Here is a 25,120-nt window from a genome sequence, read left to right as displayed (position 1 = left end):
GAAATACACTTTCAATTATTTCTGAAGATCCATCATATAAAGACACCAGTTTAGTGACCAAGATTTAGTGACCAGGTTTTAATTGAAACATTGGTGCAACATTATTTCAATGTCACATCACAGCATGACCTGTAATGTTCACAATATTTACAAAACTGCTGTTTAGGACATCTTAAAAAAAATCAAATGAAACAATAAGAAATTATGGACTTTAACAAACTAAACCTAACAGCCACATCAAAGCTATCAGAAACAAACATAATCAAGTGCACAACATACTTTACAAAGTCGACTGCTGTAAAGTACATACTGGTGAGAAAATATATACTCAGATACGTATTGAAAAAAAATATTGACATCAGAAAGGTTTGTAATACCAGTCAGATACCAATCATAAAATAGCAAGCAAAGACAACAAAATAAAAAATGTTCACATACATGCGCACACACACTCGCACGCGCGCACACACACACACACACACACACACACACACACACACACACACACACAGAAAGAAAATGAAAGAATATGACTCAAGAATAGAAATGGAAAGGTTTTGGGCAACACTGACCACATAAACACAAAATGTATTTTGACCTTGAACAGTAAGACTTTGAACACAGAGCCGCAGCATTGCACTGACAACAGAGCCGACTTCACCAGCAGAGATGCGCACAAGCTCAACACCATTCGTCTGTTTGAGTCTGTTAATGGGGCTTGAATGTTTTCACTTCTGGAACATGATTAGAAACAATATTTGCGTTGATATAGTTTTCAGATCCACTGCATGGAAATATTGCACTTAAATTTTGTAGTGAAATTTCTGTAAAGACCGATGACAATGAGAGAAAACGGCCAATACCTGGAATTTAATCTGTCCTAGATTAGAGTTCAAAATGGATGCAAACTGTTGAGACACAGCAATGTGCTGTAAAATCCTACACATATATATAGAGTTTACACACAAAAAAAATAATTTAATCAGCTCTTCATATTGAGTTAGTGTTAATGGCAGATGTCCATGTAGCATCATGTGCTACAGTAATTATGTACAACCTGTCCTGACCCCAACGCTGACCTCTGACCTCCAGGGTGAGGCTCATTCCAAATCCTTGTCTATGACCCCTAAACCACAATTACCCCTCAAAAAAACCCTTCTGATCATGATTCCTTAAAGTACCACAGACAGAATGACACAAACTCCTCTCACTGAAGAGACATTTCCCATGAACTCCTTTTAGAACTTGAATCTGAATGATAACAGGACTTTCCTGAGTCTGTATGAGATTCAGTACATCTACAGTTCATCTGTGTCTTTCAATAATGCAGCACTCAAACACAATAACACATTATTACAACAGGATTGGGCCACGTTAAAGATAAACTCATTTTGGATGTTGGTTGGCCGATATGTACACGGTCTCGGACTGATACTTACGGAAGCTTGTTTCCGCCACGGAATAAAAAAAGTAATTGCAAATTTTTAATCTCACAATTCTGACTTTTTTTCCCCTCACAATTGTGAAATATAAACCCACAATTGCGAGAAAAAAGTCAGAATTGCGACTTTCTCAGAATTACGACTATCTCACAATTCAGACTTCATAACTCATGACTGATATAAACTCACAATTACGAGAAAAAAGTCAAAATTGAGAGTTTATATTATAATTACGACTATCTCGCAATTCTGACTTTATAAGTCACAACTGAAATAAATTCAGAATCATGAGATGTATACTCAATTTCAAGAAAAAAAAATGTCATAATTGCAAATTTATATCAGAATTACGACTATTTCTCAGAATTGCAACTATTTATCTCACAATTCGGACTTTATGACTCATGATTGAAATAAAGTCAGAAGATATAAACTCAATAGTGAGAAAAAAAAAGTCTGAATTGCAAATGTACATCTCAAATATGACTCAGATTTTGGACTTTATAAATCGCAATTGAAATAAATTCAGAACTCTGAGATATAAACATGCAATTACGAGAAAAAATTAAGAATTGCGAGTTTATATCTCACAAAAAAACAAAACAAAACAAAAATCTGAGAAAGAAAAAAAGTCGCAATTGTGAGATTGTCGCAACTCGCAATTACCATTTTTATTCAGTGGCAGAAGCAAGCTTCCATAGACACTGATCCCGGTTATGTTGATACACCAAAAGCCAAAGATTTCAGTTACTGACAGCGTTTTCTCTTTTCAAAGTTACTGAGATAAAGTGATTGGTGTTCAGCTGGTCTTGTGATCTTAGCATGAGATGACCGTCTCCATGTAGAGTAAATTGGCTTTCATTACACTATTGATAAGACTTTAGGCTGAGTGGACAATGAAATTAAGATTTCCCAAAAGTACTGTTCATTTCTTGACGAGTGAAACTTCAAGGAGAGAGAAAATACTGAGTGCATCATGAAAGGCAAAACAAACAGAGTAATACTGAAGGGTACATGTGTCTGTGTGTGTGTACACACACACACACACTTATAAGGCTTTACCGAGCATGCGCGCAGGGCCGTATTATTGCCAAGTTTTACTAAACATGTCAGGGAGTTTCATACATCATTTTTAACACACATTATAAGGCCCCAGTTTTCCTCAATGTTGGCCATTACAGTATGAAACCAGAGTGTTTCATCAATGTGGTCTAACTAACAAATATGACAAAAGAAAGACCAAAATAAACGTATAAAGATAGAAAATGTCACAGGACAATTCTAAACATATTTATGTATTAGTGTTTAGTGCTGGAAGACCTGAACTATATATAGAAGCCCACAAGTTCGAGTCAAAATCGCAACTAGCCCATTCAGCTGGTGAAGTCCACTCCGACACACTCACACACATACACACTCAAAATACAACTCAAACTGAAGCTTACAAAAGTCTCAGATTGACTCTTATTCATTGTAATGTCACAGGGCCTTATGGGCCGATGAGACATTTCTGCTTTGTGTTTTGTACAGCTGAAGATAAAGTGTGCATTGAGTTGGCTTGTACATGTCATTATCCTACAGTATTTACACTTCTTCCCATGTTTTTACCATGAAATTTCTGTATTGTCTATATACACATTGAAAACATATCAGAAATATTTGGACTGTGTTCTTAAATGCAGTATTTTTTTTTTTTTTTTTTTGCTTTTTTTTGCTTTTTTGATATTTTTCCTTGTACACTAGAAAAAAATAGTTCTTCAGCAAGTTGTATTTGCTGCCTTTTCTAATTGGCTGATCCAGCACCTGTCAGTCACTGGGTGAGGGCGGGGCCACGATGAGCCATCTGCTAGAATGTAGCACCACGATCAAAAAGAGAAAGAGAGAGAAAGAAAGAGACACTGACGCCTGATCGCTGCTGTTATCTGGAGATTTTCCTCCTCTTGGGTTTGGGCAGTTTGACTTGACGATCCTGGTGAACCTGCAGATTGAAAGACAACAGATTCACTGCATCATCCCTTCAGCCGATCAGGCCTATGAGAAGCTCCGTGTGATGTTTGTGTGTGACACTCACAGTTCCAGACATCTTGTCCAACTCACTCATGGCCTCATGAATCGCAGCTTCTAAATGATGATTCAGCTTTCCCGCCCTGTGAGAGAGATCGACACGAGACGCCTCAGTACAAGTTGAGGCATTTATAAAGTACCTTTTAAAAAAACAAAAAACAACAACAACAAAACATTGACCCAAACTAAAGGCCCAAATATACTTAAAGCAAAATTGAAGAACAAACTGGTTTGACATCATTTCGAACAAAATCATGTTCAAAACGTTTGTTACTGCAGTTTGAAACAGCTTGCCAAAGCGAACTCCCTGGAAAAGTTCACACCGGCTTGTAAACACCTTCAAACTATGATTGGTCCATGGCGATTATTTAATAGATAGGCGTGGCTCTCAAGCTCTGACTTCTTTGAGGTGTAAATCTTCTTCGGTTCATTTTTTCTATTCAGTCCGTCGAGGTCAGACGCGAGTAAAAACACAGTGAGAGATGCTTTATTAGTACAAACTGAAGTCGTAATTCTAATTTAAAGAGAAAATGGCATTTTTTTTTTCATGTTTAATACTGTAAAGCTGCTGTTTTAAAGCAATCTATTGTATAAAGAGCTATATAAATAAATGTGACGTGAGTGACTGCCATTTTGTTGTTTATTTTGTTATTGAGAGGAAAATGCAGCACATATTTAGATATTCATTTAAATGTCACTCTCAGCAGTGTGGGCAACGTGGCTAATATTGTATATTGCTGATTTCAAACTTCTTTTTACCCCTAAGCGAAGAGCGAAAAAGAACTTCACTGTGAGTATATTGGGGCTTTAACAGGAACGCTCAGTAAGTAAAATTAAAAAAAGAACATTTAATAAAATAAATGAGCATTAAAAGTGCTGATAGAAAAATGAAAACAATAATAAAATTATGAAGCAATAATGATGATAAAAAAATAAACAAGGAATTGGAACTTATTAATCCTAAATTGGAATCAACCTCTTCACAAACTCAAAGGTGCAGATGACGCCAAAAATAGATGGACTTACAACACTGCCATAATATTATCCTTATACTGCAATCGTTATTGTATTTGCTGTAAGCTGTATTTATACAACTTGTACTATCTTAGAGCTATATATTATTGTTATATCACATTTTTTGTTTCTAGACAAGGCTGGGTCCTAGATAAGTATGGTTCCTCTCATGGTTTTTTTTCCAACACCTCACCATTGATGGATTTTTTCCTTGACAGTCACCTGTTATTGCTCTCTGGAGTTTAAAGAGAGAGCAATTTCTTAATTTAGCGCAAGACTTCCTGTTCCCTGGCAAATGACTGTATCATTGAAACATACATTTTCTGTAAAGATGCTTTGTACCGATATGCATTATGAAAAGCACTACAAATAAACGTGAATTGAACTTAAAAATGTGAACCTGTCACTAGAAATCAGATGGGAGGAAGGTCACTTTAAGGTATAATTTAACAAAATACAGAGTATTGAAGTTTAAAAAAAAAAAATGTGACTGCACTATTATCCCATTTAAAGGGAGAATTTGTGAGTATTTTAAACATGAGCTTGAGTGAGTCTGCCGGACCACAGATCTCAGAGGGATGGTTGATGGTTGTTGGTCGTTTTACACAACCATTGGAAACACCATTAATCATTCTCACTTGTAGATGTTTACCAGCGTATGAGGGTTTTCATATCCCTACATTAGAGAGACAAGACACTTACTTCCTGTTTTTTTTACTGGCTCTGTCCAGCACCTGAAGGTCTTGTGTTAGTGTTTTCAGCTGCTCTGGTTCCACCTAAAAAGAGTTTAAACAGCAGGAGATTTGTCACTGCAACACCAGGTACAGCAGAATCCAGAGAACTTATCTGCAAAATGTACTACTGCTGTTGAAGATTTGAAACTTAAATCTTGTATCTAAAAGTGCACCGAGATCTGATATGTAAGACAATCTCTAGCTATGTTTCCATCCAAAGCTGTGAATTTAACTTATGTGCACAATTGGAATATCACCGTTTCCATCCCATGTGTTCAAGAGAACAAAATCGCCACTTCCTGGGAAACTGGTGCAAAATATCTGTGATAAAAATGGAAGTTGCTGCAATCGGGAAAGAAACTATGGCTCTTTTTTCCTCCATCATAAATGGCAGACGAAATGCAATAAACGCTGTCATGTTCTCTTGCGTTCGGATGCTGGTGTTTGGGAACGCAATCGTGTGATACTTCTGGGAGGGTATTAAACCAATTCATTCTGATGACAGACTTTGGCTCAGACATTTCAGAACCACCAAACCAACATTTGAGATGCTGCGGTGCGACTGGTCCGCTGGTTAGTCTAGTTTTCCAATGACATCGTCTGTTGAGTCACATGAGTTTTTTGTTGCACATCAGGGTTTATTCAGTAAATGTGTTTCCATCGTAGTTTATGAGCATGTCTTCTTATCGAATAAAAAATAATCCACCTTAATTGAGCACATACATTAATTTATCTATGTGCATCTTGCCATTTTAATCCTGCATTTTTATACGATATCCCAAAATTCTCATTAAAATAGGTGGATGAAAACGTAGCTACTGACAGGATTGAGTTCACAGATCATCACTGAAATGTTCAATGAAACAGGACACGCTGCTCTATAGCAAAAGTGGCATATGATGTTTCCTTAACATTTTGTATAATAACAAATTGACTTTCGCATTATGCACCTTCAAGGAGATATAGATAGGACAAGGCAGTCTTTCTTACCTTGGCCTGTTCAGACAGTTGCATGCTGGGATTGTGTCCATGCTCTTCTCCCATCAGTTTGTTAGGCCAGGGAGGGAAGCCTTTTATTGGCCAGACCAGTTCGCCTACGTTGAAGGCCCTGGGCCTGTAGTGCAGCAGGTCAGCTGAAGGTGAGTCGGGGTGCCGCAGCTCCTCCTCACTGCTGAGACTCTTTGTGTCAGAGGGGCTGGGCGCACAGTGTCCGTTAAAGTGCCCATTGAAGTGAGTGTAGTCTTTGAGCAGCGGCCCTTCCAAGCTTGTGGAGGAGCCAGGCGACTGGTCATCGCCGGTGAGCGGCTCCCCGTACCCGCCACGAGGCAGCGTGCCGTTCAGCTGAGCGCATCGCTCCATGGGCTCCAGCCGCTCTCTTATGCCACTGGCAGTGCGGTGGTTAAACCGCAGGCTTGCGCTGTCATCGTTGTGAGAGTCAGAGGGCTCGTGGGTCTCTGGCTGACAGTCCATGATGCTTTTTCTCTCTCCTTTGCTACCGCATGGGCTGCTGTGCACCTGGGTGGAACATTCCAGAAACTCCTCGCCCCTCCAGTGAGCGTGGTTGGACTCATCCCACTGCGGACGGGGCGTGGCAGCGCTGGGCGAGCGGAAATACTCATGCGCGTCCGTGCCATCCGGCGTGTTCTTCCCATGCTCGGAGCTTCTGCGCGTGTGGTTGGGCAGCTGCGGCCGGTTGCGCTGAGGCTGGGAAAGCTGCTCTGTCCCCTCGGAGCTGCGCGGCGCATGTATGACTGCGTTAACGGCGTGAGGTAGGCTGAGCGGCTGGCCGATGGAGGCAGTGAAGGCACTCATGGCACTGAGCGCGGGGACGGGGCTCGCCTGCGTGCTGCCGCTCATGCCGGTGGTGATGGTCACATGCATGCCTTTGCCGGCGGCGTCCACCACCGCTCTGTAGATCGCATCCACTGACTCCACCGAACTCTGACCTCCTCCCATTGAAGCATCACCCTGACCCTGTAGCTTCTGTTGACCCTCTCGGTACATGCCTGCATCTCCAGAATGAGATGTCATTCCAGGCTGGCTGCTGTCAGGCATGCACCCCTAAACAAATGGCAAAACATGTCATTTAGATCACATTAGCTATAGCAAAAGAAAGGACTTATTTTACTTGACTGAGTGAGTCACCTGATAATCCTGGTACAGGCAAGGCAAGTTGTTGGAGTTGGGCACGTTATTGTCCGTAAAAGGAGCGGTTGCAAAGGAATGCCCCTGGCTCGGATATGTGGAGACCCCATGCATGCCCTGCAGTGAAGGGTGCAGCTGCTGCTGCTGGTGGTGGTGGTGTTGGTGTTGGTGGTGGTATATGTGCCCTGCGGCAGCCATGACACCACCCATCTGAGGAGTGTTTCCTATGCTGCAGCTCAGCGATGCAGGGTCACCTGTGGCCAAAGGAAGTGTTAGAAACAGCACAAAAGTGTCACCAATCTTGACACCACATATTTCTATACTGCCTGGACTGGTTAGTACATAAATAAATAAAATATGCAAAAGCAGGAGGAACTAAAAATATAATCTGGAAAATCAAAAAATGAATTCTAATTAATCAATTGATTGGCAGCCCTAGTTATGCATGCACAAAATGCACAATGTTTGAAAAGTACAACCAACAAGATGTAAAACAAGATTATACTTGTTAGCTTAAGACTAGAGAGAAAGAATCAGTTACTAATCTTACTTTTACTATTCTTAATTTTACTATTCATTTACTGTAAGTTACGATTAGTAACTTACAGTTACTAATCGTTTACTATTCTAAACTTTAATTGTCAAAATTTACGTCATTCTAGTAAAGCCACTAAAACTCAAAAGTACCCACATATTAGCATCACATAAATAGCAAAAATGTAATTATATAATTCCTTGAAGGCTCTTAAGTGTTAAATGCTTATTTCTTAATATTACATAGCCCTGCTGTCTTTGACATTGTAGCTCATAAACAGGAAGTATAGTCATTAGTGAAGGGTTTGAAACTTTGTGGTGTCATCAGTCAATCAGTGTTGCAATGACATAAATTTCCTGTGACTTAAGGCCCGTTCACACTAAGAACAACTATAACGATAAAGATATAGTTCTAAAAATCAAAGAAAAGCAGAGTCCACATCAGAACTATAAAGAAAATGGCACAGAAACAATATAGTTGGAATCACTTTCAGAATGATTTTTTTCCAGCTGATGAACTATTAAAAAAAAAAAAAAAAAAAAAAAAAAAACCATTGACAAGAGCACGAGCAATTAAGCAGCAGACAAAATAACTGCAGCACTTAGAAAAAACAGAACAATATTGTCTGCTGGTCTGGATGGTAATATAGTTATCTGTATAGTTATCTAAGTGTGAACAGGCCTTTAGAGTAATTTGTAACATAAAATAAAAATAAAAAGTCTCCAGAACTGAGCGCTCATGAGCAAAGATACCAGTAAGCAATGTACTTGCAGTATTGCCAAGCTACTGTCAATGGGAACATTTACGGATAGTCGCTGTAGATATTACAGACCTCCATGTGCTAAAACTGGTGTATATTCAGCATGATACACCCACAGAAATTGTCAGAAACATACTAGAAATTTATCCACTGGTCATCAAACACTTCACAGCACTCAATTAATAAACAGGTATTCACTGAATAATTCACATGCTCTATCTAATAGAAATACAAGCATCACGTTTCTGCTTTTAAACTAGGGCTGGGCAATTCTAGCCCTTAAGATCCACTTTACTTTCCAGTTCAGCTCCAACCCTTATCAAACACACCTGAACAAGCTAATCAAGGTCTTCAGGATTACTAGAGAGCTACAGGCAGGTGAGTTTGATCAGGGTTGAAGCTAAACTCTGCATGAAAGTGGATCTCGAGTTGCCAAACCTGGGAATGCAATGTTTGTCTTTAAAAAAAAAAAACAGAGATGAGTAGTTGACGTTTATAAAAATAATCATGTTTAATTGTTAGTGTATGCATAGTTTGAGGTGCTGCAGATCAGTGTATAAAATCCTGTCCTCACTGGCTGATGTGGCACAATGAATGGCAGCACCTGATGTGCGTTTAGTGTGCTGGTTTTAAAGGTTGTATGTTTAATCACGCTTGAACTACACATTGAACTCCTGCAAATACATTGACTGCACATCAAGTGAAATTAAATGCATGTGCTAAATAACAGTCGTGTCGTGTTGCATAATGAATGCTGTGTGTGGTGTCACAGAATGACGGCCCTGTGCGGACAGTGTGTATGATCTACTGTTGCCAGTGGCTGCTGGGGAGGTTGCCATGGAGACAGCAGTGCGATGATTGGTAGTGCTTTCCAAGGTATGATTCACACACACATACACAACTGAACAGGTCAGGAAAGAAGATGTGTGCATTATAACAGGAGCATTTTTAAGTATGTAAGTACAGGTGCTCAGGACAACAAAACGCAAACAGACCTGAAACAGAACACTCATGTCATGCTAACACTGGATCTGTGCTTGTTTAAAAAAATATATACTTACATGCATGCAATACAACTTTGTTTTTAGTTCTTTCAATCTAACAAATTTTTGAATTTGGACTGCAAGTGTGATGATTTTGACAACGATTATCATTATGGCACATTATAGTGACCGTTTATGAAACATAACCTCATCTGCCTGACAGCAAGTAATCTTTCCTCCAATGTAATTTACGTGGATAGATTGATTTAATAAACCACATTTGATCAAAAGATTCTGCATCATATCAAAAGAAACAGCTTACATGATCCACGACAGGAAAAGGTGACAATATGACTCATCACTTTTTTGATCAGATCATAAAGAAGCTGGGATTTATCTCCAAAAATATTCCAACAGAATATCCTGCTTACGATTTAAGCGAAATTAAACAAATAATGGAAAAGCAGTTTTTGCAAAGCAATTTCTTTTCCTTCATTTAGTGCAATTTAAACAGGCATTAAGCAGATGGTTTTAATCAATAGCAACAAATGTTATATTGTAGTGAATATAGTCACTTCTAAAATGTGCTTGTTAGAGACAACACACTGTATTCTCTATATAAACAACTCCAGCAAATCACTGATACTACATTATAAAAAAGGAGGACACATATTCATTATAACATCATAACATATTTCATAATGTAGGGTGTTAATTACAATATTGAATTCAGCAGAACTCAACGCATTTTTCCCCCGATTTCTATATATATAAGTCTCTGATGTCCCCAGAGTGTGTATGTGAAGTATTAGCTCAAAATACCCCACAGATAATTTTTTATAGCAAGTTAAATTTGTCACTTTTTGAGGGTGAGCAAAAACGCTCCATGTGTCCCTTTAAATGCAAATGAGCTGCTGCTCCTACGAAGAGGGCAGAGTTTCAAGAGCTCGTGTTAGCAGTGCTGATTACCTCAGACTCACTGAAAATGTCAGAAACTGTTTATGTTCAAACCGAAGTCGGACAATGATGGAGAGGCTCAAGAAGAAGTGCAGAATGTAACAGGACATTTCTGAATGGTTAGTTGATGAATTTATGTAGCTGATGTGGAGTTAACTATATTAAAGTTATTGATTGCATATTCTGTCATGATAATCTATAAATTGCTCGTGTGGGAACTGTTGTAAGATGCCTACAGAGCCAGAGAATATATGCTGCATGAAGATAGAACAGGTATAGTTTAGTTTAATTTAATTACGGTTATAATTTGTCATGTTGTCATCTTGCTTTTATGACATGCTATTGCATTTGTGTTACGTACTGTATTGCAATAGCATGGCCTCACCCCTTTGTTGCGTGTTCTCGGGTGCAGGAATTATGTAAATTCTAGGGTTAGTGATGTCCCCAACCCGGGAAGAAGCTCGTTGTAGTCCCTACCAGACGTTTGTTGTAGTCCTTAAACAGAGAATTCTTTAAAAGAAAATATCTTCCTTTGCATTGAACTTTGAGTGTTGTAACTTTGCAGATGTTTTTTATGCTCTATCACAAACTCTATCACAATGCTCTATCAGCAGCATCACAAACTAACTAAAGTTAAAAAAGTTAAAAATGAAAAAATCCCTTTAAGTGATGTGAACAACTGCTTCCAAATCATTACAAACATTATTATTATTTTTGTTTTTTAGCCTCTTTAGTAATTAGGAGTTGCCACAATGGAAGAAACTTCACTACTGTTTTTACCAAGGCAAGGTATTTAAAACATCCAATAAGGTAAAAGAAACCAAAAAGCATGCAACTTAGGGGCAGGTGAGATAACCAAAATCTTGCATTACCATATGAGATTTCTCAATACCAATTTAGTGTAACAAAATATCACTACAGAACCAAGTACTCAATATTCTCCTTACCTGTGTCAGTCATGGGTTGTGAGCAGCAGGCATCACTGCTGCTGGGCAGCATGCAGCTGACGTTTGGCTGGACACGCTGCTGAAAGTGAGAGCTTGTGTGTCCCATCACATGGTTTCCGAGAGGAACTTGTCCGCCTTGGTTCACAGGTCCACAGTTTCCCATCGCTGTAGCCTGCATCTGGTTCATCATGCCTGAATACTGGCTCTGGGACTCCACACCGGGGCAGAGCATGGCTTCCGTCTGGCCATGCAGCCGCTGCTGTACTTGTGCGCTCTGAGGCGCCGCACCAGAGGCCACGGCCCCCTCGCCAAAGTGCACACGACCTGGGACTTACAAGGCCTGGGTTTCTGCCCCTGGCCATGTGGGAGCTGTGGTTGCTCAGAGATTGGAGTAATTGAGCCATTGATGTGTTCGAGGGCAGTCGAGAGGTTTTTCTCATCTGCTCGGTGGAAGAGCAGGGCGTCCTCATGCCAGCCATGTTGAAGAAATTGTTCTCGTGGTTAGCAGCATTTGGAGGATGCTTGCGCTTGCGGAGAGGGTCACGCTGCTGTGCCATGAGCTTGTCCCGAAGGGCCGCACGTCCACTCTGGCCCTCACTGCTGGGCATAATCATGGCAGGGTTGGGTGGCAACATAGGATTTAAAGTATTGTGGGTTTCAACAGCCCTGTTGGTATCAGTCGCACCGAGAGGACAAGAGAGCCCTGCAGACGCCCCTGCACTGCCTGCGCAAGTGCCGCCACCGCTGCAGCCACCTCCTCCTCCAAGCTTGTTTTGATTTGCTAGCTGTGCTTTGGCGGCAGCTGAGAGGAGACTGCTGGCAGGGAAAGAGGCAGCGTTGTGTTGGTTAAGGATCTGGTTCAGTGGCATTCCCAAAAGGCCCGGGTGCTCCTTCTGCGACGTGGTGCCGCCTGAGGCGGGGGGATACATTGGATTGTGCTGACTGCTCATGCTGCTACTCATCCCTGCCAGCAGCTGGGTGGGCATTTCTTTGTACTGGTGGAGAACGTCCGGCTTGCCAGATGGGCTGGAAGGCAAAGCAGGTCGGGGCGAACTCATGGAGGATCTGGGCGAGCGTGGCGGGACCTTCATAGTGCCGCACGGGGGAACGGCAAAGCTGCCTTGCTCGGAGGAGGTGGACGAGGAGCGGGATCGTTGTGGAGACACTTCCATCCGGCCCAGGGAGGGCCCAGACATGTGAACAGGAGAGGTGACGGGTGACGGGGAGATGGATGTGGCTGTGCCGTGCTGAGTCCTCTGCATGTGACCAACCGGCCCCGGCTTCACCGTGGGCAAAGGCAGGTTGCTCGGCAATGGGACGATGGCAGGAGGGATGTTTACATTCACCATTGGTACCTGAGAGTGGGCATTGGGCTGGAAAGTAGATGGATTCGGTTTACTGGGAATGGGATCCAGGATGCCAAGAGGGTCCTTTTCGGAGCTCACCTGTTTATTCTGCAGGGCACAGGGAGGTGGCAGAGGGGGTGCGGGAGCAGATGGAGCCTTGTGGTGAAACACAGTTCTGCTCGAGTCCATGCTGGGCGGGTAGTTGCACAGGGGCTTTTTCATGACGGGGCTCTTGTTGGGGACTGGGGGGGACAGAGGCATGTTAGTCCTTCCAGCCATGACACAGGATGACTGGGTGGCGGGTGAGCCGTGGATCATGACCCCAGGAGAAGACAAAGGGATGCGGCTGTTGCTGTGGATGGTGCTGGGACTGCCGGTCCCCTGGAAGCCACAGGGGTTGTTGCGTACAAACCCGTCGGGACTGCCAATAGCGTCTGTTCTTGGGGACAGAGAACCATCCCCGAAGGCTTGCGAGGGAGGGCTCAACATGCCTCCGTGCCCACTGCGGTACGGAGACTTGGGCCCTGGCTCACCGCTGGCCAGTCTCTGCCTGGAGTATGCAGGAAAAACATCCTGTTGCTGCGGGCCGCACAGATCCGGAGAGAAGTGCCGTTGCCCCGTCGCCATCATCACCTTAAATGGGTTCTTACATTCTGGCTGGCCCTCGTGGGTTTTATTCCTTATTGCTCGAGGCTGTGCGTTAGGGGTCATGGAGGTCACACCTACAGGAAAACAGAGAGTCACTGTCAGTCATTTGCTGTGTGATTGTTTCTTTACTACAGGGTTTCCCAGTGAGGGTATATGAACCCTAGGGGTTTGTGCTAGAATTGGGGTGGGTTTGTGAGATTGTCATTGGTTGTCATTTGTGATAAACTGTGATATCTTGTGACATTTATTATATTTATCAAAAGGTTAGCATTACTTAATTTACATCATAGGAACCCCTCCTACAATTCACAGTAAAATAACCAAATACTGAGGAAAAAAACATGCACAAAAAGGGGGAAGTTCATTAAAAAGGTTTTTGTTCATAAACATTCATATTAAAGTGCCTCTATTATGCTTTTTTTAAAGGTTCCTAATTTTGTTTTGGAGTCTCCTACAATAAGTTAACATGCATCCAAGGTCAAAAAACACAAATTTTCTCATAATATAAATTGCAGCATCAGATCTTTTCTCACAGTGTCTGAAACGGTTTAATAAAAGATTCAGTCTCTCTAACCCCCTCCTTTCTGAGAGCTTTCTCTGCTCTGACTATTCAAATGTCTAGTCTGTTGTGATTGGTCGACTTCTTACAGTGCGTGTCAGAAACGGAACACTAAATTTGTTGCAAACCTTCTTGGGTTCGAGCAGGAAGTAAGGATGGAATTACTGACGACTCGTTTCAGGCAGTTCAGAATCCCTTCTTTCTTTTGGGAGACAATAACACCATTTATCTGCACTTTGATCTTTGAAATTTTGCAGACCTTTTACATTCACAAACACACTACATGAAAGGTAATATCTGAAGAAGCATAATGGGGCACTTTAAATTTACAAAAACGACTCATTCCGTTGTCAGATAAGATGTCATACTTGTGCCTCCACCTGGACTGGTGAGTGTTAGGGAAGGAGGTGGCAGCTCCATGCTTTTATGCAGCGTCGCCACAGCAATAAGCTTCCTCTTGTGGATGCAAAGCTTCGTAACATCCTCATCAGCCTTCACATCCTCTGCAGTCCTCTGCTTCACCACCGCACCAGGATCAAAATTGAAAACCTAAGAAAACAGAATTGTCAGAGCAAGACTTGTACTTCGACAAAGTCACAGTTAGCTTTGTTTATTTGATGTAATATTTAGGGGTGAGTAAATCTCAAAGTCAATGATACCATACTAATTACTATCCCTATAAGTTAACCCAACATCGAAATTTCCCTACAAATATAGTATGTATGAAATGAGTAATATGTTGGTATAAGCAATATTTATGAAGCAAATGGCAGGGAAAATTAACATTGTAGGTCATGTGACAATGCCAACATGGTATGTCCAAGTATAACTAACTATTTGCATAACAGACACCGGAGCAGAATAAAGGTGTCTCAAGACACTTTTTTAACTTGACACAGGGTTCAATACAGGACTTTAAAGCACTTTTTTCCAGCACCATTTTTTTAAGGACTTACAATACAATCGACAGTTCATTCATCCGTACGATTCTCCTTTTATTTCTAACATTCTTTTCATCCTTTGTAGAATATAAACAGAATATAATATCCTAAAAGAATACAGACTGAGGACGGAAAGTTATCCCCCGGTTTCACAAACAAGGCTTAAGCTAGACCTAGGCTAAAATGCATGTTTGAGCCGTTTTAACTGAAAGCAGCTTGCACTGACAGATCTTAAAATATGCCAGTGTTATTGTTTTGTCTCAAAATGCACACCAGTAATGTTTTTTTCTAGGGTACAACTAAGGCATGATCCTGGCTTAATCTAAACCCTGTCTGTGAAACCGGGCCTATTTTATATATTTTATATAATTCCTATTATACAAATTAAATAAATACAGCTGCATAAACCTCTTTGTAATGATAATTCAGTATGCTGAAGTACCTACTTTTCAGACAGTACCGTATAGTGAATAATTCTTCCTTCAGAGACTGTTAATTTCCTGTGTTTTAGACACTAGTGTCATTACACATTATAGTGTAACATTCACAATGAGAATTTACAGTGCATTCTTAGTTGCTGGATAATTAAAATCAGCGCAAAAAGACTCATTCATTTTAATTAATGGGTTTTATCTTGTTTCATTACTGATCTTGTATGCAACTCAACTGACTCGGACCAGAGCATGAGCCCTGATGTGTAGACCTAAAATACTAAATTACATGGAGCAATCTGTGACACGCTGGCTGCAAAATTGCATACTTCCCTACTAGTAAAAAAAAAAAAAAAAAACAGTGACAAGAGTATTATGCTTGAATTCACAGTACTCATTGCCTACTCTTTTATAAGTACCCGGGTGACCTACTACTTCCGGCGAGATTCTGATGTGTGCATACGATGGACACTTTACTATCACATGAGGCCACGGGAGAGGATTTGTGAATGGCAGTGTAGCGATGCAACTGAATCTGGAATGTCACATGACAGTGACAAAATGGCAAATGTAGTACGTCCAGATTACATTCATACTATATAGAACACACTTTTTTTAGCAGTCGCAAAGTAATTCTTCAAAATAAGTACCTAGTCAGAGAGTATGTGATTTCGGACACAGCAACTATGACCTGATCTGAATCATTCATCACTCATCATGCCATCCCGGATATAAACTGCCCGGCGAAAAAAAAAAAAAAAAAAAAAGTCGCTGTTTGGATTTAAATATGGATAATTATTGCAGTGATTATTATGTTTCTAGCATGTTATATGTTTGGCAACAGTTCTCAAGAAGAGGGCGGATCTTCAAGAGCTCATGCTCCAGCATACCAGCAACAACAAAACAGGACAATCTCATGCACTGAAAATGTCAGAAACTGTCAGTAGTGGTGTTCAACCTTATATGTTCAGTCATCTGTCTGTACTGTGCATAATAAATGCGCATTTATGAATTACGCAGATGGTGAGTATGGTTGGATAAAAATAACGACATAGCTCTGGTCTCCTGGTGCTATCAGAAATTTCATAATTCCCACTTATGAAGTCGTCATTACGAGCTCATTGCATTCAAATGGGCGACTTCAAAGGGCGTTTATGTACAATTTTTAACTAGGAAAGTTAACATGCAAGTTAACAATTTTTAACATGCATTTACAATAATTCTGCATGTGATAGCAGCATCAGTGAAAACAGGCAGAGACAATGGTAGCTTTAGCAACATTAGCCGTACAGAGTGCGGCTCAGAAACGGCTCAGCTCTTTCAGAAAGGCAATTTGGAAGGACTCAACAACATCTGACATGTGATACTTTGTCTGGATCTGAAGTTTGCACGCAAAGCTTTGGTATTAACCCATCTTTCTGAATCAACTTTTTTGAAAATCCAGCACTGAAACGCCCCCTTATTTGTGAAGCAGTCCGGCACAAAATAATTGGCACAAATGGACTTGAGATTTTCTTCGGGACATTTCCTTCTAAAATGAAATTTAACCACGATGTCCTCAGTGACTCAGATGGCAGGAGTCTATGGAGACTCTTATGTGCATAGGTACATCCCAAAACAACACTTGTAATGCCTTTTTGGGGCAGACATTGTACAACTCCAGCTGCTACAGTGAGGATACAGAAATGGCTGACTCTGTGCTTCTCACTCAGGGCTGTGTCTATGCTAATGGGGCAGATCGTCACCAGTTGTGGGCGGGGCTTCTCCCCACAATGATGTCACTGTAGGGGGAATCTGAATCAGCACGTTTGAAGAGACTGTTTTTGATTTATGAGAACTATAAAAAAAAAAAAAAAAAAAAAAATAAGGCTGGTTGTTCTCACAGTAAATTGTAATAGGTCCCCTTTAAATTCATTGATAGTCTTTGGGATGTGCTGGATTAGACTTAACAGACTGCTTGACTCTTGCATTGTCAAAAATTGACCAAAAATTGATGCACCTCTTGATGTAAATAACATCACAACATTTATTTCCATCAATAGGTGCATCAATTTTTGTTCAAGATCTTGTATTGACGATGCAAGAGTCGAGCACTCTGTAAAGTCTACTCCAGCACATCCCAAAGACTTTTAATGACGTGTGAAGACTTTTTTTCACGTGTGAAAAAAATTCTTCATGCTCCTTTCCAACCATTCTTTCACAATTTGAGCCTGATGAATCTTGGCTTTGTCATCCTGGAATGTGGCAATGATACATCGTCCTACATGGTTGTGAAAAGCTACACACTCCATCAGTTAGGGTTAAAAGAACAGTTCCCAAACATATAACATGCTAGAAACATAATCATCACTGCAATAATGATCCAATCACAGACTCTTAAGTATTAGCCTATTTAAATTCTTTCTTTCTTCAGACAAACACAAACAAAGATTTTTATGAAAATAATCCATCTCTGTGAGTCCATATAATGCCACTGAATGGCTGCCGCTCGTTTGATGCTTGAACCAAAAAAAAAAACAAACAGCGACTGTCAAAAGAGCGCTCATGAGTTGGACATTGTGATGCAAGCAAGTTGTAAAGCTTGTGTGAGAAGTGATGGTCCTCTGTGCTTCCCCATTACTTCACAACATACTAGCATTTGTCAAGCTGAATTTGAGAATGAGCCTAGGACAGTAGACTAGATAAAAACACTTTTAGCCTGAACAGCCCCGTATTTTCATGACTAAAGTTTCTTAAATTTACTTTTCAAAAAAGTTAACTTTTGTTCTATTTTGACTGTTCTTTTTGCTCTCTTTGTCTGATACCATTTTACTGACTAAACTCCAAATGATTCAGTGAGAGAGCATCTGAACAAATCAAAATGAATCGTAAATCAATGAATTTCTTTCTCTGATGGGCCCCCGATGGGAAAACAAACATACTATGGTAGTCAATAGGGCCCATCCACTGTTTTGTTACCTATATTCTTCAAAATATCTTCTTTTGTGTTCAGCAGAAGCAAGAAATTCATACAGGTTTGGAACAACTTGAGGATGTTAAGTAATTGAAATTAGATAAGTAATTTTTCGGTGAACTATCCCTTTAAAAGAGTGATTTATTGCCATCGCTAGTTCTGATTTTAAATGGGTAACAAAAAAACTGGATGTGCATAGAGAAATATTCTCAGACATAATGTTTCTCAGGTCAGTTGGAGAATGCGTGGTTCGCAAGGGTTACAACTGAACAGTGAATGAATACATGAAATACTCATGCAGGTTGAGGAATGGAGTGGAGTATTTATACTGATCTTGCAATAAAAAAAATAAAAAAAAACAGGACAGTGATTTATTCTCCGCATCAAGACTATTACCAGTGACAATGTAAAAATGTGGCTTTTGGAAACATGTCTAGATTGTATGCATCGTGTTTGTGAAATGGGCAGTTGTGCATCTGCCTTACAACATCAGTACTGACCTTGGGTAGGATGAGAGGACACTCCAGACCACATTTACAGGTGCCATCAGTCAGCAAGTAAGACTTAACCTGCTCGAGGCAGGACAGCACTGATCCACTTGGACTGCACACACACACACACACACACACACAGCAATTACACAATTGCTTTACAGAAGAATTTTGAATTTGTCTCATATTTAATGAAATTAGATTGTTATTTTCCTGTTTATCATGGTGAAGCTGCTTTGAAACAATCTGCATTGTATAAAGTGGTGTAGAAATAAAGGTGACTTGACTATTACAGGAAAGACATCAATCTATAAAAGTAAAAATAGACACTTTAGTTTTGACAAATACTTGCTTGTGTCTGGAGGACTATATGAAATTACGTTTCATACAGGGTCCAAACTGGAACACAACAAATGAGAGTAGCTGACTTTGGGCGAGTCACAATCATGAATTTTGAGCTGACGAATAATTGTCATACAAATAATTGCTATTAACTTTTTAATTCTGTTTTGTTCATGTCACTTACAGTGTTAGCCTAATATTTTATCTCTTGGCACTGTATATAATATAATAAAAATTATATATTTAAAAAATAAGATTCAAATGATTATAAAATAAATAAAATAGACCCATATTATTTACTTTATTGCTGTTAAAATTAATCATATTTATAGTATTATTTATAATATAATATAATTTTGTATGAAGTTAGACCTTTCACTATCTTTGTGTACTTTATAACAGTGTTTATATTTTTAATTCCCTGCTAGATTATGAATCTACTGTTTCTCTCTACCACACCGGAAAAGGAGACACGATATCATGTATTTAATGGCATTTTCTTGAGCGCTTAAATGTCCTTTATTTGGATGGCAAAATTGTGGTTGGAATTTAAACTGCACAATTACTACGGTTATCTCAAACAATTGCAATTAAAACAAATAATCGCAATCAGACGATTAATCAATAATCACGACAGGCCTATTTGGCTGGTAACTTATCAGTTATATTTCCCTCTACTTTATGTAGTGTTGCACACGTAAAATTCTCCCCCCCAACTTCAATAGATGAAGTTTCACTGAAATGCACAGCAGCTCTCATAATAAATGATGCACCAAGTGACAAAATCTACTGTTTGTTGCTAATATGCAATAGACAAATAGCTAAACAATGCCACTGTTGCATTGACAAAAATATATTTTTGATAAAAATAACTAGAGCTGTGTGATTAATCTGAATCGTAATAAAAATCACGAGCATGCATGATTTCTAAACCACAGAAAGCAAGATTTTTCCGCCAGCCCCCTCAGCGTGCAATCTGAATGCTGCGCGCTTAAATCTAGCGCGAGAAAACAGAACAGAGCGGGTTTACTGTTATGACATGGAAGAAAGCACAGAAACAGGGAAGATCAATTCAGGGCAGGATAAGTACTTTAAAAAAAAAAAAAAAAAACCTGTCAAACTATCGTTGCAGCAAAACTAGGTAGGTCTATCACACAGAACGTGTTTTTGTGACATTGGTCTAGAGACATGTTATTTAAAAGTTGAACTTTGTTAACCTTGAGCGCTATGTAGAATGCCGTGTCATGCGCTAGATGCTGCAAAAGACGTGAGATGCAAGTGCAACGGTTAAAGACATCCATCTAGCGAGTGTTTACATAGAAAAACAATGGCACATTCCGAACCCTAACCATTCCGAATACAGACATTTGCGAACTGCACACCATACGAAAAGAGTTAAAAAAAAGCACAAAGAAATAACAAACGCCGTCACGCATCTTTTATGCAAAGAAATGGTGCCCGCAAATATCGTCAATATGACTAGTAAAATTTGGCAGGTGATGAAAAATTCATTTGGACCCTGCTAATGCAACAGTCAAACATCTTAAACACAAAAAGAAAGTGCATTAAGAACTACTGTCCATACCTGATATAAACGACACCCGAGGACTCCACCTTTCGCTGCCAGCCGATGGGCACCTGGGCGAGCTGCCCTCTGCCATCCCCACCCTCCCTATCTTTACCTCCATTCATTTTTATGGACCAGTGCAAAACTCCTCGTGAGAGATCACACGCTCTTCTCTGTCCCGACACAATGTCTCATTCTGACGTTCAGAAGAGGGAAGACGGAGCACAACTTTCCTGAAAGCGGGGCGAAGTTGCAGGCCAGACCGCAGTGAGACGGGCTCACAGCGCAGACCGGCCGCGGAAGGGCCTCATTACTTTGCCACTCAACGCAGACAGGGACTCCGCTGCTAGAGTCTGACCAATCAAAGCCATGAGAAAGAAGTCTGAAAGCGCTTCTGATCTTGACATAAAAGCACCTCAAATGACTAGACACATGGAAACAGTTGCAGCTCCCGGCAGGCAGTGGGACCCGCGGGCTCAGCACCGGAGGCGTCCGTCCAGGTCAGGTGACGCGTCTTTACAGTGGACAGCACATGTCACGTTCCTGCGGCAGGTCTTTAGATGTGCTGCTCATCATGGACCATTTAGGTGCAGCTCGCGTAAATTCATGGTTCCTAAATGAGAGAAAGAAAATATCATAAACCAAACACTTCTGGAAATATCTGAAGAACAGTTTTTTAAACAGTCAAGATCAGAGCTTTCGTCTAAATGCTCTTCTCAAACCTTTATTACACAAAAAAAATACAATGGGTTTCTGCTCAATATATAATATAATAAATACTGTAATGATCTATAAATGGAAGATTTCACCCAAATGCTGCAATAAGTCTCATTAATGAAGTCAGTGAATCTGTGATTGTGATCACATTCTCAAAACTTCAAAAACCAACTGAAAGGAACAAAATGTAATTTGGTCAAATATTTAAATTCTTTCTTTCCTTTTTAACACCATGACAGATTCTATGGCGCTCATTCACAACAAGGATGATATCGATAAAGATATAGTTCTAAAAACAGTTCTAAATGTAAAAGAATAGTCCACACCACCACTATAAGATAACGGCACAGAGAAATTACACCATTGGAATCGCTTTCAGAATGATCTTTCCCAGCTGATGAAGGATAAAAACATTGACAGCCAATCAGAATCCATCCTGCTTTATAGAGATCGAGCATTTAAAGAGATAGACCTGGTGAAAAAACTGCAGCGCTCTTAAAATAATCAGAATGTCATCGCCTTTTGGTGTGGAAGGTTTACACTAAAATCTGAAGCAGCACAACTGTTTTCAACATTAATAATAATCAGAAATGTTTCTTGAGTAGCAAATCAGCATATTAGAATGATTTCTCAAGGATCATGTGACACTAAAGACAAGAGTAATGTTGCTGAAAATTCAGCTTTGATCACAGGAATAAATTACATTTTACCGACCCTAATCTTTTGAACTGTAGAGTATCTATTGAACAATATACGTGTTGAGAAGCGAGCTCTGATTGGTCAGGACTGCAAGTGACAGATTAGCATCACCTATATGAAAGATGAAACAATAATAAAAAATAAAAAAAACATATGCAGATATCGCAGACCAGCAAGGGTAAAAAACGCTCTGTTGATTTCAGAACGACATTTGAACGCAGCTCACAAAGTGATATTTCAAGAAGATCATGTTGAAATCATGGATGAATGTCAGGTCATCTTATAAACAGTAAGTTTTTCTATTCTGAAGCACAAACGACAGACAGAATGAATCAAGAACTGAGACATGGGGCATTCTGAGTTGGCTTCTGGTGTTCGGATCTGAATTCACTCCTGAACATTAGCAGTGTGAACAGGTCTGAGTCCAGATCACACAAACGCTGGACACATGCACGCACGCGACAATGACAATCACACATCTCACCTGCAGAAGCTGCATGTGTGCTGTCAGAGAAGATTCTGACAAGAATGAAACCCTTTACCCAAGCAATCAGGAGCAAATCTGCACAAACTACACTGCAACTTAATGACAACAACACCAGAGATGACACAATGCGATCATACACACAAGCTGTGTCCCAAATGATGCACCATACACTATACTATGCACTCAACTGTGTAGTGTATGAATTTTAAAATATTTTTGTCATTTAACATCTATCAACATCTATCTAGTAAATAAAGCTGCGACAGTTGAGTGCATGAACCATCCAAAATTCCACACTTCGTGCATCGCTTTTTCACTACTCACACTATACTACGAAATGGCATCGAATAGTACACAAGTACGCAAACTGAGATGGACCTACAGAGTCTAGCTGTTATGCTCTGAAGTGACCTTAAAAAGGTCGGAGGTCATTTTCTGCAATGTGTGCTGCTAAAACAACAATCAAAAAAGACAATGTAATCAGCTCACCAACCACAGAAAAATATTCACAAGTTAAACGACAACAGGACATGCGACAACATACATGACAGAGACACAGAACGTCTTGACCACTACATGAGTGTAGTATGAGACACATCAGATCAGTGTGTGTGGTATGTGTGTGTGTGTGTGTCACACTCCAGGTGCTGCCTACCTGTCATTAACATGACATAAGGCCATTCCCATCTCGCCTGTCAGATTTATCCACCGATTAATAGCTGCAAATACTGTGTTAATCACTGTATTCACACTGATAAATGAGTGACAGTTGTACTGACAGTAAAATAATGTGAGTTTCAGATGTGACCAGACAGATTCTCTCTTGAAGATTATTCAAACTGACAGAGATGAAACCGTAATGTCCCGCTCAAACACTTGTGTGTTTGTATAACGACAAACATCACATTTACAATCACTTATTTCTGTATTTAATAATGACAACACTAACCCAGTGCAGATAAATGAGCTTCTGGCCCACAGCTAAAGCTAAAGCTAGCCAGAGATGAAGGCGAAGCACATCAGACTCGCACACAGAGGTCGGATCACAGCTCAGCACAGGCGCTTCGGTTCGGTTCGGGATAAAGCTCTGGGCTCATTATGGCTGCGGGTGAATCCGAGCGCACGCGCGCACACGCGCACACACATACAGACATACACACACACACACACAGCTAACTGCTAACCTAAACAGTACACGCGCAACAAACATACAATCACACGTACAAAAACTCACTAGCTGCACGCACGTACCTGCTCGCGTGCGGGCCGGAAACACTCTTGCAGCGGATTTACACTCAAATGTGTCGCCGCGGCCGAAGCGCAGCAGCAGCGGCTCAATCTACCTCATAACACCCGCCACACGCCGCATTTCTGTCGGCTGGAAGCTCCCAGGAGGATAATAACGGAGGAAGAATCCGCTCGGGTTTGTTTCACATCGACTCTGGGCGTTTAAAAATAAAAACAAAACGGCCAAAAGCATCAACACATCCGCTGCTCTTCTGCGCTCGGGATGGAAAGATGGAGCTCCGCTGTGCGCATGCGCCCCTGACAAGCAACCACAATGCACCGGGGCATGACGGGACACACAGAGGATGTTATTAAATGTTTCATCAGAACATTGATGCTTCGTGAATATGATTTATACCTGTATTTACTGAATAAAAAAGGCTAAATATAAAAACTTTATGCTCAGCTGTATCAGTGTCCTTTTCATTTGCATATCCTACTTAATAAAATATGTATAGTAAAATCCAAATAAATGAATAGTTAGTAGCTAATAATACTATTAATGGCTTAAGGAAGGTAGAACACACTGTTACATGATGTGTGGATCTTAGTTACTGACATATTATAACAGTTCATGGTTATTATTACATGAATACACCATTATTACACCAATATAAAATTAATTCTAATTCAAATCACTCAAAAACTCAGTTATCATGTTATACTTTCTACTTATTTATTTGTTTTTCAAAAACATAAATTTCAATGTAAAGTATTTTAATATAGCAATCGATTTAGTGTTAAGTTCGAAATAGAACTTAGTCTATTTCAAAAAGAATTAAGGAACAAGTGGTTGATGGTAAAGTCCACCCTTTCTGAAATGGTAGTGTTCATTCGTGTATTTATAAAAAAAAAAAAAAAATAGAAGGTCCCAAACTTTATGTTCCTCTTTGTTTTAATAGTGTATTGTCTTTGTCAGCTAATCGTTTGTCTTGATTCTTGCTCCTTGCTATTTAGTTAGTTAGTTAGTTAGTGTTCATCCTGGTGCTTGTGCTTTACGTTGCTGTTTGTTCCCGGTCTTGTTTTGTACAATAAACAATTAAAAAAGAACGCTTGGAGCCCGATTTACTC

The 25,120-nt window shown here is 40.2% G+C and overlaps 1 protein-coding gene across 1 annotated transcript; it reads right to left on the bottom strand.

Moving 5' to 3' along the window:
• Positions 1-63: 63 nt before the first annotated feature.
• Positions 64-24,310, bottom strand: LOC127514826 (methyl-CpG-binding domain protein 5-like). The gene is given in 11 exon segments (XM_051898043.1): positions 64-3,420; positions 3,514-3,589; positions 5,223-5,296; positions 6,245-7,315; positions 7,400-7,653; positions 11,582-11,909; positions 11,911-13,649; positions 14,503-14,683; positions 18,960-19,062; positions 20,878-21,472; positions 24,014-24,310. Coding segments are annotated over 10 exon segments (3,993 nt in total). The 5' UTR covers positions 20,985-21,472; positions 24,014-24,310; the 3' UTR covers positions 64-3,360.
• Positions 24,311-25,120: the final 810 nt, after the last annotated feature.

This window comes from Ctenopharyngodon idella, chromosome 6 (genome assembly GCF_019924925.1).
Source record: "Ctenopharyngodon idella isolate HZGC_01 chromosome 6, HZGC01, whole genome shotgun sequence".
NCBI classification, from domain to species: Eukaryota; Metazoa; Chordata; class Actinopteri; order Cypriniformes; family Xenocyprididae; genus Ctenopharyngodon; species Ctenopharyngodon idella.
This window is presented reverse-complemented; position numbering and strand designations above follow the sequence as displayed.